General features: G+C 33.4%; 1 protein-coding gene and 1 long non-coding RNA gene across 2 annotated transcripts; one reads left to right on the top strand and one right to left on the bottom strand.

Annotated features, from left to right (window-relative positions):
• Window positions 1–633: 633 nt before the first annotated feature.
• On the bottom strand, window positions 634–2,018 carry LOC128158621 (uncharacterized). The gene is made up of 3 exons (XR_008240019.1): window positions 1,900–2,018; window positions 1,491–1,543; window positions 634–994 (listed from the first exon to the last, which is right to left on the bottom strand). It is a non-coding gene; the product is annotated as an uncharacterized LOC128158621 (long non-coding RNA).
• Window positions 2,019–17,721: 15,703 nt separating this feature from the next.
• Window positions 17,722–19,693, top strand: LOC128161119 (uncharacterized). Its single transcript, XM_052824355.1, has 4 exons — window positions 17,722–17,888; window positions 18,534–18,832; window positions 18,930–19,114; window positions 19,448–19,693. The coding sequence occupies exons 1-4, from the start codon at window positions 17,722–17,724 to the stop codon at window positions 19,691–19,693; spliced, it is 897 nt and encodes a 298-aa protein (XP_052680315.1).

Genomic DNA, 19,693 nt, shown 5'->3' with positions numbered 1-19,693 from the left:
TTTACAAATGCCAACTGAGTGATGTACATAATTAAACTTAATACGTCACGATATATATCAAATCTATCTTTGAGCAAAAGGCGAAAACGTTAAAAATAGATTTCATCAAATGTTCCAATGACATCTTCATTTCCTGCTGATATTTACATCGTACTGGCTGTTGACGAATCAGACGACTGTGTCCTGCTGAAAAGCCGCTTCAGTGCTGCTTTAAACTCAGCAATATTAACGAAATAAATTAATGGATTTAAGAGAGAGGCGAATTAATGGGTATTTAACTACACATAATAATTTTTAAATATGGTAAAAACGGGCAACAGGAACAAATACCAAATTAGCGTGGTTGAAAATCGAACGTTCACACATTTATATTATAAAATCAGTTCTTGCCATATATTCATTAATTAACAAATATTATTAATGCTTTTAAAATGTAAAAACAAATGACATTTGTTTTGACATAATGATGTCAAGTTTATTTTTCATAAGGAGAGAAAAAATTCACACACCAAAACAGACATTGACATTACAAATAGAATTAATCAGGGAAAAGCAAAATAATTACAAAGCGAAAATCATGCAATCAACACAAAGATTAATATTAATAATTTGCAGGAAAGCAACGATCTCTTTCTAACAGCTAAAAATTGTGAATGAATCCATTGTTGTTCCAATAAATCAAAAGTGCCTCTTTTTGCAAATTGATATGATTTGTTTCTCTGTATGTATCACTTTTGTGCATGTGTCTCGTTCGTTTTCTTTATCTGGTCTCGGCGACCAGATATATTGATGGAAACATATTTCAACAACTTTCGTCTTCAAGACCGACATTCAGTTTGTTTGAAACAACAAGGTTAACAAATCATTTTATTTCATTTCTAAATAATTGCTGAAACGTTAAAAATAGATTTCATCAAATGTTCCAATGACATCTTCATTTTCTGCTAAGATCTACATCGTACTGGCTGTTGACGATTCAGACGACTGTGTCCTGCTGAAAAGACGCTTCAGTGCTGTTTTAAACTCAGCAATATTTATGAAATAAATTAATGGATTTAAGAGAGAGTTGATGTTTGCTAATGCAAATGTTAAGTATAATACTAATTTTGGTAATGGTTGAACTAAGTCAACTACATTGTAGACTAAAAGTGGACCAGAAAAAATTAACAACACTGCAAGTAGAATGCTGACTGACTTCATTGATTTCAAATATTTCTGACGTTTGTTGTTCAGAATGCTGGTAGACACGTTTGATGGCGACGAGTTCAGATATCGCCTTTTAAGACTACACATAGCCAAGCAGTAAAATACTACAACTAATACCATGTAAACGATCTCTGGAACGATGACAATGCAGACTGTTATGTACCGAGCCTGTGTTTCTTTGTTTATCGAACATTCTGCATCACTTTCAGTGCTAAGAGTTTTGTAGAAAAATGACAATGGAACAATTACCATTGACCAGCCAATTATATACCAAATGTACTTACGTCTGTTTTTAAATAATTTCTTGCCCCATGCAGATCCAGTTATGACAAGATACCTATGAAAACCACTGAGGAAAGTTTGGTACAGTGACACTGCTAATGGCGAAGAGGTGATCAAAATTGATATAAAGCAAATCTCTCCATTTCCTAAAATATTTCCCAAACTTTTTCGAAACCCATTAAAGAGTGTACTGAACCCGAAAAGACAATCGGTCACAGAAAGTGACAATACAAGGTTTAGGTATGTGTTTCGCCGTAATTTTGGCGTCAAATACATCACAACAATAACTATCAAATTCAAAAGCATAACAGTACCCCCTACAAAAAAAAGTCCAACGGACACCATAATTTCGTAAAGCACGTTTTCAAAAGGAAAAGAATCCTCAGAAGAGTTAGAGGCATGTCCACTTACATCATTACATTTCTCAATAATATTTCCTGCCTGTCCATCGTCTATGAAATTGCAAGTTTTATTCTCATTCAGAGTCGAAAAAGCAAGTACACTTTTTGTATTGTTTTGGCCAATTTTTTGGAAATGTTCGGTGAGAGTTCTATTTTTAGCTTCTTTTTCAAATATACTGTCGTTTTGCAGTGTTATGCGATGATTTGGAATGGGTGCCTCCTTTTTTCGACATGTGATGTTGATCTGAATAATTGTATTGTCACATTCTGAAAAACCATTTGTTTCCTGACCACGCCGTTCATTTGCCACCCCCAACTGCATGATGATGACAGACGTCAGAAGCATTAAGAACATTCGACGGTTATAGTTGCTCTGGAAGAATGGAGGAGTCATCCTAAATGGATACTTCTTTTCCTTCTTTAAGTAAATATTATCACACATTTAAATTTCTAGATTAATTTTCAAAAATTTAATTCCGAAATTTTATTTTTAATTGTGTATCATGATATAAGCATAACTGGAAAAATTGGCATTGTTTTTATGAAACATTTTTTTTAATTTGATATCAAAGAAAGATTACAGAGTATAGAAAAAGGTATATATGTATAATAGCACATACAACTAATTGTTTTTTTCCTTTTTTAGCAAAGCATGCAAATTAATAATGCTTGGTCTGGTTTGTTGATTGACCTATTTACAGACCCTGAAACGTGCTACTACACCTCTAAAACGAACCGAACCGTTCCGTGCAAGAAACGAACCGTACCGTTCAGAAAACGAAACGTACCGTTCACAAAGCGTACCGTACCGTTCACAAAACGAAACGTACCGTTCACAAAACGAACCGTACCGTGCAAAAAGCGCGCAAGATAATTTATGCAAGACCCGCTTCCAGACGGACAAAAAAGCGTACCGTACCGTGCAATAAGCGCGCAACTTCCATATACGGCTTATTGACCTAATGTCTTTCGATGAATACGGAAGGAGATTATCGCTGACCAGATAAGTTCAATATTTTGCTAGATTTTTTCATACGGGATTAGATAACACATACTTAGATTTAAAACTGTTATTCTTAAGAAAGCAGTTACAAAAATATTCTAATTTAATTTCCTTTCTTAGACCGTAATCAATTATTTGGTTTTCGACAAAACTTGCATCGCCGATTTCTGAAACATTGTAAACTATTAATGTTCAAACAATTCGTGGTTATACTTTTTTGTGATCTGAAATCGTAAATGGGTTCATTTTAATTTAATTTTTCTTAGATAAATTCAATTTAGTTTACCAAATATATTTATTCATCAGTTGATATATTATCAAAATTCGAATCAATTTAAGTCATGTGCTTTTTTTTCTAAACAGACGTGATGTTGTAACTGACGATCCGATTAAAATGTTGGGAGCTTGCCTTAACGTCTTATTTTCTGTTATCGGAAAAACCCCTTTTGATAAACACCTTTTAATTTGTTAATTAATTTACAACTAAACTTTAAACCAATTAAAAATGAGAAAAGGAAACGTTTCAGATCATGTTTTTAAACACATGTGGATGTGCTGTAGTAAATGATAACCACATATTACTGGTGACTCGAATGATTTGTAGTTTAGCTATTTATGTAGCCAGAAATAAACAAAAAATCACTCATATAATGAATTATAGATAATTAAAATATATGTGCAAAATCGTATTTAATTAAATGCAAGCATTGAACGAAAAAAAGTACACCGTGACGCATTCCATAGAATAACTTTCAACTTTATTTCCCGCATAGCTGGTAATGGCGTCGTGATTTCTCATGAGCAAAAATCACTCGTGCGATACATGTGTACAGAAGCTGATCAGAAACACAACAGCGTCTTTCATCTTGGGTTCTATACACAACAGGTGCTTTTGTCTCATTTTTACAACTAACTCTGTATATTTGGACGCGTAAACAGGTGTGCATGAGATGCCGGTATTCACACCTTTCCACGGACACCTGTTAGGTAACTCATCACAATCTGTCGTGTGTATAGTCTGAATATATCTTATTTCTACTTTGTTAGTTTCATGGCTTTTATTAATCTCTAAAAAACAAAAGAACTGTCTGTAAATATGTACACAAACAACTACACGTAAGACTATCGGCGCGTGGATCCGAGGAACATTTCAGCGACCCTATGTACATGCGAGATTTTAACAAATATTAACTTGCGATAAAAATATCATTTACCGGGTACATTAATTAACCAAAAAACTGATAAATTACATTGTAAATAGTTGAGTGAGATAATAACATTTTGAAAGTATATGTAATCACAAACACAGCTCTTTTTAAATTTATTTTCAATCTAATATGTGTGTTGTGAAATAGCGTCGAAATTTTAACCGTCGAGCTCAATCTGAATACATCGTCTACTGTACAAAATTTTAGTCATTGTGTTGAAATCGTTGTGAAAACCATGAGTCTAAAATAAATGAATTCAATTCATACAAATAAAAATCTAATAATTCCAAATTGTTTGCACTCAATTACATACACTCTCAGAGAGAGAGAGAGAGAGAGAGAGAGAGAGAGAGAGAGAGAGAGAGAGAGAGAGAGAGAGAGAGAACGAGAACTTGTGTGTTGATTATAATACTTGAATTAAAGTTTTATTACTGAACTATATTATTTTGCTTAAGGATTCTATAGTAGGTCATTTGAGCGGGATTTTATCTCAGGACTCCACGTGCTTCGCCTGTCAATCAGTTTAAGTATAACAGTACAGATCAGGCCATGCGCCGCGTGCTACTTGGCTCCTCTTATATGGCTAGAAGAAAATCATTGTATGAAGACGTTTTGTTTTATGTTTTCTTAAATTCCTATTTAAAAGAGTGTTCCTATTTGAAATTATTCAAGAATAATTTCCTTCCGACTCCGTGATTATATAACTCATGTACTGGCGATCAGAGTCTTTTTCCCTCGCTGTCGTATTATTTTTGTTACTAGATAAATTCTTAATATATTTATTACTTTAAACTTTAGTTGATTACCGGGTATTTTTTGTCGTGTCCTGTTTACAACAAGTATGTGTGTAAAAAGGTAAATAAAATATAAACAGGTTAGTCAGCATTTGTAAAACGTCAGCTAAATCGCATGCATACACTGAAGAGCGGACACTTGTTCAACAAAATGATAAATATCGCCATTAAAAGCTATTGACTTGTGTATATCCAGTTGTGTACATATCGTAAGAAATATGATACATGTATAGTTTAACGAAAAAAAAACTAATAGTCATATTATGACTATACACGCGATCTTAGTTCAGATAAGAGAAGCAATGACGGGTTACATGTACATAATGTAGGTATGATCTGTGTATACAAACAAGTGCAGAAAATCATAGAATCAATTTTTAAATAAATAAAAATTCGTGTCAAAAAGCTATATAACAGTTGATTTCAAGATTTCTTATCTGAAATTCATTGTTCATCTTATCAGTAACTGCGTGTACTTTTACATCGTATATTCACTTGGGCAATTTGATCCGCAATAGTACTCATTACTACGCAATAATAAATAATCATGCTGTACGAATTATGAATAAAGAAAAAGAAAGATGCTTGTAAAAAAAACAAATAGCCGAGAATCAAGACAACGATAAAGGAAATAAAGAAACATCGGAATAAAGTTGGGGCAATTTTTCATAGCAATTTTAAATGGGTTAGAAATATTTAATGACTTCAATTCAAAATAAAAACTTAAGATGCTTCGTAAAATTATCGACAGCTCGCTGAATTCACAAAAATATATCGGATTAAAGTCACAGTTCTTTTAATCTATCGTAATAATTACATTCATCTAAAATTAAATACTAATAATAATAGACTAATCAAAATTAAAATTACCTCCGCTTCCCGGTTGTCACTGAGTACACGTTTCACGCAACGAATTAAAAACGGGGGAAAGGATGGAAGTTCTGATTTTAAATAGATTGAAATACATTTGTAATATATCATATATATATAACGAAAAAATCTTGTCATAATTACTTCTTTGCTGCAGTAGATCGGGCAAAAACTAAACAAAATTATATCGAGAAAAATCAAAGCGTTCAGGCCACGCCTACCTCATTAATAAAGCGCGCAAACCGTTCACAAAGCGTGCAGCTATTTTTAGCAAAGCGTACCGTGCAAGAAGCGAACCGTTCCGTTCACAAAGCGTACCGTACCGTTCACAAAGCGAACCGTACCGTTCACAAAACGAACCGTACCGTTCACTAAGCGAACCGTACCGTTCAAAAAGCGTAACGAACCGAACCGTGCAACTGGTGTAGTAGCACGTTTCAGGGTCTGTACTATAGAAGTAACCGGGTTTTTTTTTCCAGAAACTAAAGATCAGCATAATTCAGACACCTACGAATAGAGGTACGCTGATATGATCTTACCGAAACATGTGCCGTGTACCTTACATTTCATCAAAAGAAAAAGGACTTACCAGATCAGGTTAGAAATGAAACTTGTTTGTAAGCAAACTTTGCCTGATCCTGTATGAGAAAACAATAACCTGGAGATTGCTTAGTGGTTCCTTTTTATCAATCCGCTCTTTAGCCAATCAAGTCACAGAATCGCATCAATGGTCAACATATCTTTCCAGGTATTGCATTAATATTTGTTTTCTTTTGACGATCATATTTTTCGATATTAAATAAAGCTATTTGCAGGACAAAATCTTTTTGGACCTAAATATCAAAATTATGAATGTTACTGTTGACATCTTTAAGATATTATTTTGAAATTGTTCCATTTATAAAATAAAATACTCTTAACACTTAACTGATAAATAAAGATATACGCTTTTTCAGGAACATTTCAATTTAACCGTTTGTTCCCTTCGTTAAGTAAAGAAACTTCTTAATTGTTATGATGATGTTATTAAAATTGTATCTTTATATAAGTACATTTTAATCAAACAATTTTGGTGAAATTTGATAGTTTAAGGTAATTAAGCTGAATGGATTAACGGTAGATTATAGTGTTCCAACCAAGTTTTTTTTTTGGCTCATTACACGTTGAATTAAAGAACAAAGGAAAATGAAGTTTTTTAAAAAAAATATTTTTTTTCAAAGTCCGTTTGGTTAATATTTTCTTTTTATCCTCAGTGTAAGTGAACATGCAAAGAGAGGGGTAAGTGGTATATCTGTACTTATTTCTTAAGTTTTACTATTACATGACAATATTTAAACAAAGCTACCCTTAGATTTTGCTAAAAATCTTTGCTAAAAATAAGAAAACGGTTTGCAAAAAAAAAAAAAATATTTATAAAAAGTTCAAACATAATTTTTACTTAAATAGTAATCTGAACTGCGAAGTTCCCTATCAAACATAAGCGTTCCATTTAACTCTAATTTCACTTGTTGATTAACATTAGTTGTATTTTTTCTAAATCTAATTTATTTATTCCGTGGAAGCCTAAGTTTTATGGTTTACGAATGTTTTTAATGATATTATCAAAACATGCACTAAACTAATATGGTATAGATAGATGTAGAAATTTACAACTTAAACATACTAATAACAATCTCTTCAAAAAAGTTTAGAGAATTCCTTCTTTTAATTCAATTTGCATTTGTAATTTGCACATGTAAAATATGAAAGTAATAAAAAGGAATTCTTTTCAGTTGAACTATTGGTGTAGTTTGTTAAACTTCTTGGTCCCATCAATGCATGTAATTCAGAAAAAGTATTAATTTTATTATTAAGAATAATTAACAACTTGTATTTTTCTATGTCAAGGATCGATTCATAGGATTAGAATTAGTGTATTCCTGAAAAAAGAATATTCAAATAATTAACAAGATTTCAAAACATTAATTAATAATAATATTTTTACCAAACCATTTATTAAGTTTTTTCGTTTTTTTTAAACTAACTTTCTTAACAGACATTAACTGAACAAAAATTCTAAATGATTGGATTATTCTAAATATATTCAAACATATATTGTTTGTCACATAAATCAGTTTTAGCTTTAGCGAAAATAAGTGTAAAGGCAATATTTCTAATTTAAAGTATTAAAAGTCTTAAAAGTACGTCATGTTTTCTCAGAAAATGCACTATTTGGTGTATGAGTATGTTAAAGAAGAGCAATTCAGTTCATCAAAATAATTATCGACAAAATCATAAGGAATATATCAACTAAAAATTAAGGAAAATAGTTCATCTGTACTGTATCTCTATATCGAATAATTCCAGTTCGATGGCCGACTTTATGGCAAAAACAAGCCTATAATTGTGTGAAAACTAATGAACTATTAAGTTTCGATACTTTTAGTAACCAGGCATTAGCGTAACAAAGTTTATCGTTTTTATCTCAGAATTCACAATCACTTTTAGCCTAATGACTCAAATTAGCAATGTACTATCAATGATCTGCTAAAAACAAAAGACTTAGCAACATGTAATTTTAAGGGTATGCAATATGAAACGATGAATTAATAATGTCCTTTCAATTACTTTTTTTTAACGGCACCAGAATTAAATGTAATTATATACATGCAGATATATATTATGCTTAGTATGAATATAAATATAGAAAAAGGTCTGCTTACAATTGCGCACAATTGGTACCCATTGACTTTCCAACATACATGTATTAGTTGAAGACCTGCTTTTTTTTTTTGAAACTACAAAGATGTTGTTATTCAGTCAAAAACGCTAGCATCTTCAGAGTATTTATTTACGCAGGTAGTGTAGATTATAGTTTGTTCAAAACATTATCCTTGGGCCTATGATGGGGCCTCAAGGGAGGTCAAATTTTTATATAAGTATATATAGAGAAAAATCTTTTAAAATCTTCCTCTCAACAAACAATTAGCCAGAAAAGCTGTAAATTGTGTGAAAGCATAGTCAGGTATTGTAGATTCACGTTTGTTCAAACCATGATCGAAAGGGGTAGGCTGGGGCAACAATAACACTACTGGCTCTAAAAACCCCTGTCCGTATGAAAATCCCCTGTCTTCCCCTGTCACCCCCTGTGTTTTCACTGTCATCCCCTGTACATCCCCTGTGAGCCACTGTACAGAACCCCTGTGTACTCTGTCATCCCCTGTGCGCCCCTGTACACATCCCCCTGTGTGCCACTGTAAGCCCCAGTCACCCCCTGTACGCCCCTGTCATCCCCTGTAAGCCACTGTATACCCCTGTGCATGCCCCTGACATCCCCTGTACGGCTTTTGACTTGTTTTTTTTTTAATATCATTTTCTTAATTCAGCTATTGAAATCACATGTGTTATATTTTGAGCTATATTTGCACTCAACAGCGCCGAATCACAAAACACACTGTTATCGTTATTTTAGAAATCACATGTTTTAGTTGATAATTTATTGATACTTTAATAATCATGCTAACAACTAAAGATTTGAGATTCACCGGGTTTTAAACCTCAGGTGAAGGCGGGAATTATTTTTTATATTAGGTGTTCAAGCCTCAGTGCATGTTGTCCTTTGGAGCTCGGGAACATCGCTACTCCCTAATGTTTGAAAAAAAGACATAAGAATACAACCTAGAGTGAATTTTTCATTTTTTTTGAATTGTCTACAGATATATGTACACTTTACTTATGAATATCTTAAGCCTATGAATCATATGATTCTTGGTAATAAACAACACACTAGAGACTAAGATCAAGCGCGGCACATGGTTTTTAATTTTGTATATATCTAAACATATAGGAGCGAACTAAAACCAATAAATCAGTCAGAATATAGAAGTTATAATCAGCTATGTAACGATAGAGTACACCTTTCTTCTTTTTTTCTAACCAAGTTCTTGGTTATACCTTTATTAATTTCCCGTGCATAGCAAAATAAAGCTTCAATAGCTTATATGAATTTGCCTAAGAAATTATTTTATTATGTTTGTTCAATACGTTTCTGACCGGCTAATTGGAGAGAGAGAGAGAGAGAGAGAGAGAGAGAGAGAGAGAGAGAGAGAAAGAAAGAGAGAGAGGGTTTGCATTGATTTTGAATTTAATTTATTAATTATATAGTTTACCCTGGAATTAATTTCCTACTAAAAATGCAATCCTAATTTTTATTACCTATTCTTTATCATTCCGCAGCCCTGGTCAGAACATACACAACATACATGTAAATGTCGAACTAGTGTGTTCTTTACATGGAGCCTAAGGATTTTATACCGAGAGAGAGAGAGAGAGAGAGAGAGAGAGAGAGAGAGAGAGAGAGAGATTGCAATGATTTTGAAGGAAAATTTACTAATAGTTTAATTGGGAATTAATTTCCTAATATGTAAACATGCAATCCTAATTAATTTTCATAACCAATTTTTTCTATAATTATTTAGATGAAATTAGAGCTGTCATATTGATTTTTAATACATCAATGTTTTATACTAGACCAGATCAATTGATCAAAATACTTGAAGACACATGATTAACAACTAGCTGATTGAAGCTACAGTTTTCAAAGGAGAAGATGTTGACATTATTTCACTCGGTCAGTGATTATAAAATAGCTACTGTACACAGCCCTTCTTGACAATTTGCAGTTCACGGAAGCAAGAGATGATATACACACGTGTACACGTATATATACACACAGTTCCTCAGATCTGAATGGTCGGTCAGTGATTATATAATAGCTATATACTGTATACAGCCCTTCTTGACAATTTGCAGTGCACGGTAGCGAGATTAATACATGTAACAATGAGGTGACAGACACACGTGTACTTTTATATACACACACGTTCTCAGGTCTGGATGCTCGATAATGCTACACAATAATGCAATATGTTGTTCAAACACACCTTATGACCTTTTCTCCTAGTCTGTCAAGTACAGAAACAAGAAATTGAAAATTTCAATTTTTCAGTTCTGAGAATTTCAAACATGAAAAGATTGAAGAGCTTTAAATTCAGAACATTATTTGGCACAGTGATATGAATTAAAACTGTATATTGCTCTTTTATATTTTTCATTTTTCAAATGAAATAAGATTTAAATAAATGCCTTATATTTTTCCGATCCGAAACCCGGACCATTGTTTAAGATAATACATGTGTGTATAATTAAATGGTACCCCGTTACCGGCATTTGCATACAGTCACGCATTAAATCATTCATTAACGGTATCATTGCTCTACAGTGCATATGCATGAGGACAATTCTATAGAATAATGCATATAGATAACTCAACTGGAAAATGCACACTAGCTGATAGAAGTTAAAATTGTCAATGGACCGGTCTAATCCCCCTTTCCGAAAAAAATCAACTCTCTCTCTCTCATGATTTATAAAAAAAAACAATACTGACAGCAATTATCAGCGAATTACATGAACTTCATAAAGGCTGTTTAATTCTATGCATCATTACACTGGTCAAAACATTCAAAATATATCATTTCATCATTTCGATCGGAGTGTGGTTATCTGCACGTGCTGATCATGTTGTGTTATTATACATGGCACAGAACATTGCAGATTTCACGCACTCCTCCACTTATTTTTCTTTCTTTCTTTTTTTTTTATACAAATTACAGAACACGGTCATTTGTATAGACTAATTAATGCATGTAATAAAATAAGCGGTTTATCGGTATACAAGTATATCTTGATTTGTGTCAATGTTGAGACAAAATTATTTACGTTTGTAATAATATTGCCCTCTATGAAATGCAAAGAAGAACAAGCACCGTCTAAAACATGAATGCTAAATATACATTTTTAAAGATCCGAATTAATTAAAAGCTATTTATTTACTTAGCGAGCAGTAAAAGACAGTACAGGGGATGTCAGGGGCATGCACAGGGGTATACAGTGGCTTACAGGGGATGACAGGGGCGTACAGGGGCTTACAGGGGCTTACAGTGGCACACAGGGGTTGTGTACAGTGGCGCACAGGGGATGACAGGGTATACAGGGGCTCTGTACAGTGGCACACAGGGGATGTACAGGGGATGACAGTGAAAACACAGGGGGTGACAGGGGAAGACAGGGGATTTTCATACGGACAGGGGTTTTTAGAGCCAGTAGTGTAAGAGGTATGTCCAATGCACGATGTTTTATCAATATTGTCGACATCGCAATGCTGACCAATATCGTCTATCGACGTGTCTACATTATGTTCCTTTTTTTTCTGTTTACATCGTCGACATCGCAATGTTGATCAACATCGAGTCGACATCGTGTCTACATCGTGTTCCTTCTTTTCTGTTTACATCGTCGACATCGTCGATTTCGCAATGTTGACCAACATCGAGTCGACATCGTGTCTACATCGTGTTCCTTCTTTTCTGTTTACATCGTCGACATCGCCGATATCGCAATGTTGACCAACATCGAGTCGACACCGTGTCTACATCGTGTTCCTTCTTTTCTGTTTCCATCGTCGACATCGTCGATATTGCAATGTTGACCAACATCGAGTCGACATCGTGTCTACATCGTGTTCCTTCTTTCCTGTTTACATCGTCGACATTGTCGATATCGCAATGTTGACCAACATCGAGTCGACATCGTGTCTACATCGTGTTCCTTCTTTTCTGTTTCCATCGTCGACATTGTCGACATCGCAATGCTGACCAATATCGAGTCGACATCGTGTCTACATCGTGTTCCTTCTTTTCGGTTAACATCGTCGACATTGTAGATATCGCAATGTTGACCAACATCGAGTCGACATCGTGTCTACATCGTGTTCCTTCTTTTCTGTTTACATCGTCGACATTGTAGATATCGCAATGATGACCAACATCGAGTCGACATCGTGTCTACATCATGTTCCTTCTTTCCTGTTTACTTCGTCGACATTGTCGATATCGCAATGTTGACCAACATCGAGTCGACATCGTGTCTACATCATGTTCCTTCTTTCCTGTTTACATCGTCGACATTGTCGACATCGCAATGTTGACCAACATCGAGTCGGCATCGTGTCTACATCGTGTTCCTTCTTTCCTGTTTACATCGTCGACATTGTCGACATCGCAATGTTGACCAACATCGAGTCAACATTGCAATGTTGATCGGCATCAAGTAAACATTGTGTGTACATCGTCGACGTTGTCAATATCGCAATTATGGCCAACATGTTTTATATTCTATCTGTATTACATTTGACATTTTTACCCTATTGTAATTATTGAACAAACATCGTATAATGTTAGTGATGATAAATAAAGGAATTATCCAATCTGTAGGTAAGTGTTCTGCTTAACTGACTACAAGTTATCATTTTGTCATTGACAAAAGTATCTTATGCTCTGCTTTACTTGCATTGTTTGTAACCACCAGCGGAGTGATAAACATAAAGTAGGGCAGAGTTCAGTCCTAGACCGTTAATCTTGTCCCGTCGGTGGAATTTCACTATCGCACCATTGAAATTATGAATGATTCTACATTTATTAGTCTTGTTAGCTTGGTTTACATCGTTAAGATTACAATAGTAGTTGATATAAAGTTTTAATGATGTTTACAGAGCATATCAACTATCTTATTCACAAGCTGACGACATTGTCCACTTTGCATTATTAGTGTTGATATCTATATGTATGTAATTAACTTTCATATTTTACCCCTTCAATCTAGATAGCATCGTCAACCATTTTATTTTACCCCTTTTATGACAAATTTAGTTGACGACATTGATTGTTTTATCTCATTTCTGCAAAAAACTTTGCATTACTAAATATGTGGGCACGAACGTTGAATTAATGAAACTATATTCAAGAAACATTTATGATCCAATGCTTGAATAAAAACAACTCTAAACACTTACTATGAGGTAGGAAAGATATATTTTTAATCTATTATGTAAACTTGACATTTAGGAACTAGATCGAGTTATCAATAATATTAATACTTGAAAGTTAATCATGAAAGGCCGTGTACAATAAACATCAGAAATAAAAAAACATGTTCACTTTACAAGTCTGCGATCTGGTTCGGAATGTTATTGACAACTTGAAGTTTCATCTTCTTAGTTGGGGGGACATTTTCTGAGTTGCTGATGAATGACTCCTCGTAGTCTTTAATATCTATACCCAACCTACTGAGGGAATTTGTCATCTGAACAATGTTTTCCAGAGGCATATCTTTAGTCGATTGCTTGATGAATGTAAAGATCAATCGCCCCCCTCCCTGTGGTTTTTCATGTTTGGTTTCTCCTAAGCCGAGAAGGCACAATGATCTCATTTCATCTTTGACCTGCTCCGCAGTATTGCGCGTGCTTTTAGTAATTGCATTGCAAGGGACAATAGGACCCGGGTATAAAAGGATTTTCTTTGAAATTTGCGGGATTTGAAGACTGGTATGTTGAAGAACACCCCCTGGTGTGTATCCGGATAGGTATTTCTTATGCTGCATAAGGTAGTTTGCAGGGCAGATTGATTTCTCTGTGCTGTGCAAGTTCACATAGCATTTGGTCTCATCATCTTCGGATTTGGTTAAAGCGTTTTTAACTTTACTTTGGAACTCCTGAGATAATGGAAGAGACAAACATTCTCCAATCAATTCTAAAAATTTTGTCGCATTAAAGGCCGCTTGCATTATCATGGCCAGGCGCTGGGTGTGTCCCTTTAATTTCCCTAGTATTCCTGAAAGATAGTGTTTGTTTATGTAAGATAAGATATGAATTGATTATGAAAAATGTAATAGAAATCAAATTTAGTCTCAGATTAATCAGTATTGTTTATTTGCATGATCAATAAAAGCCAGATAATATAAAAAATTTAATCATTTCTCCATTGGTTGAATTTTACAAACCAATTTTTTTTAATTAATATTCATGTACTATAAATGTGGCAACCAAGTGGAAAGAACAAAGTTATATAATTTACAACGTTGTACAAAAATCAGTGTAGTATTTTATTTTTAAAAAATAACTTTTGTAAGAACAAGGAATAAATTTAAAATTGGTTACAAAGACAAATGTGGTAGATTCCACGCTTTTTAAAAGGAAAGTTTGCATTATAGTGGAAAACTGCGTCCTTGAAACAAAATGTGTTTAAATGTTAATATTTTATTTATAGTAAGACTATTTGTTGAAAACAGTCATTTCATATTGTTGTATGAATAACCATAAATAACCTCGAAATATAAGAACGCTGTGTTAAATTTTCTCAACATTCTTCAGGACCAGAATATTAGAGTGATAATCGATTAAGTATTTAGAACTAATACTGACCGAGACTGTTTATTTATTTATTAACGCTTGCAATCGTGTTAATTTTTTTCGTTTAATTGCAAAAAAATTTAATGTATATCTACATTTATGAAAGTGTCATAAAAAGTTTTGTAATTGAAGGCTTCTCAATATGTAATAACGTATAAGGGAATATTTACGTGCTGCTAATTTTACTAATTTTTACGAGTTTTATAAATCCGTAAAAATTAAACACGTAAATTTCCACAGAAGTTTAAAAAAAAACTGCACTTAAAGTTTCTACATCGTATGTATGAGAGTAATGTTCATGACCTTCAGCTCAGTACCCGACGGCTGTACATGTAGGTATATTTGAGCGTTTTTAGTCACGTGGTGATAACAGTTCAGATCTTTCTATTCAGATGGCTTATATCATGGCTTACCTGATATAAAGGTGTCAGTACTGTGGTTTTCTCGGAGGAATTCCTGTTGTTCATTGTAAAACTTGACCGCCACTTTCTGAGCATCGTCATCGTAGATATAGACCCTTTTGGTTTTATTCATCTGGTCGATCACATAAAAAACTCTAGAAAGAAATAGAATAAAAATCAATAATATGAATAAATACTAAAAGTTGTGTTTATACATGTATGTACATGTAGTTTAATTTCTTTAATTTTCAAGAATAAATTTTAAAATAAATATTAAAATATTCATATGAAAATAATGGTATACCTTGCTAGGTTAGGTGTGTTTGGCAAAATTTCACTATTCACATCTGCATCCCTAAAATCTGGCTTTGGCATGCAAATAAGAAATCTGCTGTAAAGTCCATCATTGGAGTTTGCGTTTTTTCTTTCTTCGTCGAGACATCTGCATATTTCGCCGGGATGTGCCATACCACAGATATTCACGACCGGTTTTTGAACGGAGATGTTACCTTTAAATATAGATATTAAAGTTAATGTATAATGAAATTGGTCACATTTCAATAAAGGTAATAATTATAACACAATTATTCAAAATATATGAATAACATACTGCTACATGTCTGTCTCTTTAATGTTCCTCCATTATAGGCTGTTAAATAAATGGTGGTATCGTAATCAGAAGCAGATCCTGTTTTGTACAGCCCCAGGCTGCTCTGCCATGTCTTAAGTTCATCCCATAGCTGAATTTGCCTGCTATCGTTGTTAAGCTGCTTTCTACTGTAGCTGCTACAATTTAAAAAAGAAAATCTTTTTGCTCATTATTAATGATTAATTCTCTCTCTCTCTCTCTCTCTCTCTCTCTCTCTCTCTCTCTCTCTCTCTCTCTCTCTCTCTCTCTCTCTACAATTAATCTATTAAAAGTCGGTGTTTGATAAATACATGCAATACTATATATTCTAATGAGCACTGGAATGTTAAATACTGTTTAATATTGAGAACTTCATTATGTCTTTGCTACGTTAGAAAATAATTATTTTTTGTTTTACACTAATCGGTCATTAATGAATGCGAAATGCACCGTATATCAGTGCGGTATTATTAAAGTATGTGTGAAATACATCTAGAGTGTGATGGGTTTTTAAAATACATAACCGTATATATTTAGTGATTGCCTTTTTTTAAATTCTTATCCGTTGTATTACAAATTTGTACAGGTTTCTATTTTTGTTATTTTCAAATGACTCCGATCAATTTTCAGGATAGACAGATTTGTAAGAAAATATATATATAACAGTGTGGAAGTCTAATGACAAAAAAAACGTTAAATTGGTTGTTGACATACATTGATTACTCTAGACTGTAAGTCGCATATACCATTAGCACTCTCCACGTCCGATATTGCGTTACGGATGGCATCTATAGCTGCGGTTTTGTTGGTCCCTGTAAATCCTACCGTAGCTGAGTAGATAATAGATGGCTGTGTCCAACTTCCCCAGGGACAGATTTCTGACTTGTTTAAAAAATGCGCGATTGCAGTCAAAAAGGGCGGAATTAAAAATTCCATTGGAACACTGTTTGATAGAGCAGTATTTTCAAGCATTCGGTTGGTAAGATCATCGAATGGCTCCTGTATAGTTTCATTATAACAATATTCAATACGGTCCCGGTGCAGAAAGGCAGACATCGTCCAAAGTTGTTGGCGGTTTTTCTAACAATAACGTTAACGTTTGTATTGTATTGTTTATGTTACTATTAAAACATGGTAAACGTGACGTCAAAATAATATTATTTTGCCAACGTCAGGGAAAAGTCACGTCGTTTATATATATAACGATGCCGTTAGGAAATATGTGTTATTAGTCATGGATTTAAACAATTTATTAAAACCGCTTCTTAAAATCGAAGACGTCATCAAGATCATAGAGTATACCAAAATCGTACCACAAGGAGTTCCTGATAGGTATGAACATATAAGAAATGTGTTTAATTTGAACATCAAAGAACAGAATTCCAGTGAGTTGTCCATTGCTGACGTTGCGCGACTAGTACAAACATTGGAGACTTTACTACCACGATTTGGTGATAATCCGGCGGATATTAATCGTGATTCAGTGGAAAAAGATTTGCAAAACTATATTTCAAAGGGGATTTCTGAAATTGGAACGGTGAATATTATTCCACCTATAACTACATGCTGTGGATCCTTAAGGAAATCAGGACAGAAAGCGTGTATTGTGTACATATCTAGATTTAGACCCGTGGTAGGAGTTATGTATGAATTGAAGTGTAGCAAGTGCAACACTGTATACAAATGCAGTACATATAAGAGGAAAGGATTGGAACTTTATTACAACGATGTTTTAGAGCAGGAGTATTTCATGTCAACATGCGACTCTGTGTTTTCCATAGAATTTATGAGGAGGATTGATATTGATATGTAAGTGAAATTAGAAATGTAAATACGGCTTGATAAAGACTGATGATGTTCTGAATCAAAATAACAGTAATTTTATATATTATTACATTAAAAGTAGGAGCAAATATTTATTTGAATAATAATTCATACAATGTACATTTCAAACGAAGGACCACCCCCCTTTTTTTCCCATTTCCCCGCATGAAATCTTGGTCAGGCTGTCGGCGCATTATTCACAAATGTATGATCATTATGTAGAATTAAAAAATCTATCCCAATGAATATTCATCACATACGAATATCAAACATCGAGATCTGTGTTAACGTGATATTAAAACGAGTATATTAGAAAAATTCACACACACAAATTTTACTCGAGAAAAATATTTTGTGGAGAAAGTTATAGCTGGTCCGATCGTCAATGAGATTTTTAATATGATTTATACCGAGATTCAATATTATTTTTGTATTAACGGATAGGAAAGAAATTAAAGTATTGTTCATATTCATATTGATTAGCGAATTTGAACTAATTAAAAAGAGAAATGAACTTTCATCAATGAACTGTCAAAAATAAATTAGAAGATGGTTTTTACAATATGAGAAGGAAGATAACTGAAGTAAAATTAATGGCAGAGAGCTAATATTTGATTTTAAATGTTGTAGATTCAGGAAATCGGCATCATTTGAAGGAATTGCGTATGCATACAATGACGAACACTTGGGAATAGAGTGGATGAATTCGCTGAACAATACACAGATATTGGAGAGACGACGTCTAAGTGAGGCATGGTACAAAAAAACATTAATTGAAATGAAGAAAAATTATAACCTACAAACCGAAATAGAATATATTCTTTCGGATAAGCTGGAAGGTATACTGGAATGTGAAAAGGATGTCTTATGGGAGAAATTTTCAATAAAATGGTCTTCATCACTACATACTGACAACTGTAACCACGAAGGTACGAATTTTAATGACATAATTCAAACGAGATAATATAATTAAAAAAACCATTGAATTAATGTTTTAATGACATGTATATGTATGTATTTATTAAGAGTGCTGTAAAGCAATAGTCATTGACGGGCATATGAAGGGAACACGTTCAGTTTGTGGTGCAACGGAAGTGAAAACAATTGACTCCGAAGAACTAGGTAGCATCCATATGGGCTGTTGGAAAATGCCAATGAAGGGATCTCTTTATTGTACTGAACATAAACATGTGAAGGAAGAACATAAAAAGGTTATTACCAAAACATGTATTTGCAATATTACATTTATATATATATATAAAGTAATTAAAAAAATAAATATTTATATATATAGAATAATTAAGAAATAATTGTGTATTTAAGAAAGTAATTAAATACAAGAGATTTCTATACTAACTAATAGTATCTGTATGCGTTATGGAATTTTGTTCATTGCATTTTTTTTCTACAAATGCATAACCTGTTATGTAGTAAAAACACATTTGCAAGTATTCGCTGAGCAGGCAATTTTAAATTTAATATGATAATATATTTGTGCTTGAAAGATAAATTTTCAACATAAAGTTAAAAAAATTTTTTGACAGAAACCAACTGAAGGAGCGAAGACAGAGGAAGATTCTGAATGTAACACCCTTAAAGAAAATGGTCATCTCCAAAACTTCAAAAGTGCAGGAGTGTGTGCATCTGTATATAACTGCGGTAATATTAACGGCATGAGAGAGTTGTACGGATGTGAGTCTTTGGCCCAAGTCTACATCTTTTTGATTTGGTTGGCAAAGGTGTTGGAAATTTTCCACATCTACTTGCCTATGACGATGCTTGTCATCTAA

Source organism: Crassostrea angulata, chromosome 8 (assembly GCF_025612915.1).
Source record: "Crassostrea angulata isolate pt1a10 chromosome 8, ASM2561291v2, whole genome shotgun sequence".
Taxonomy (NCBI): domain Eukaryota; kingdom Metazoa; phylum Mollusca; class Bivalvia; order Ostreida; family Ostreidae; genus Magallana; species Magallana angulata.
The sequence above is the reverse complement of the archived record's forward strand: the minus strand, read 5'-3'. Positions and strand labels throughout refer to the sequence as shown.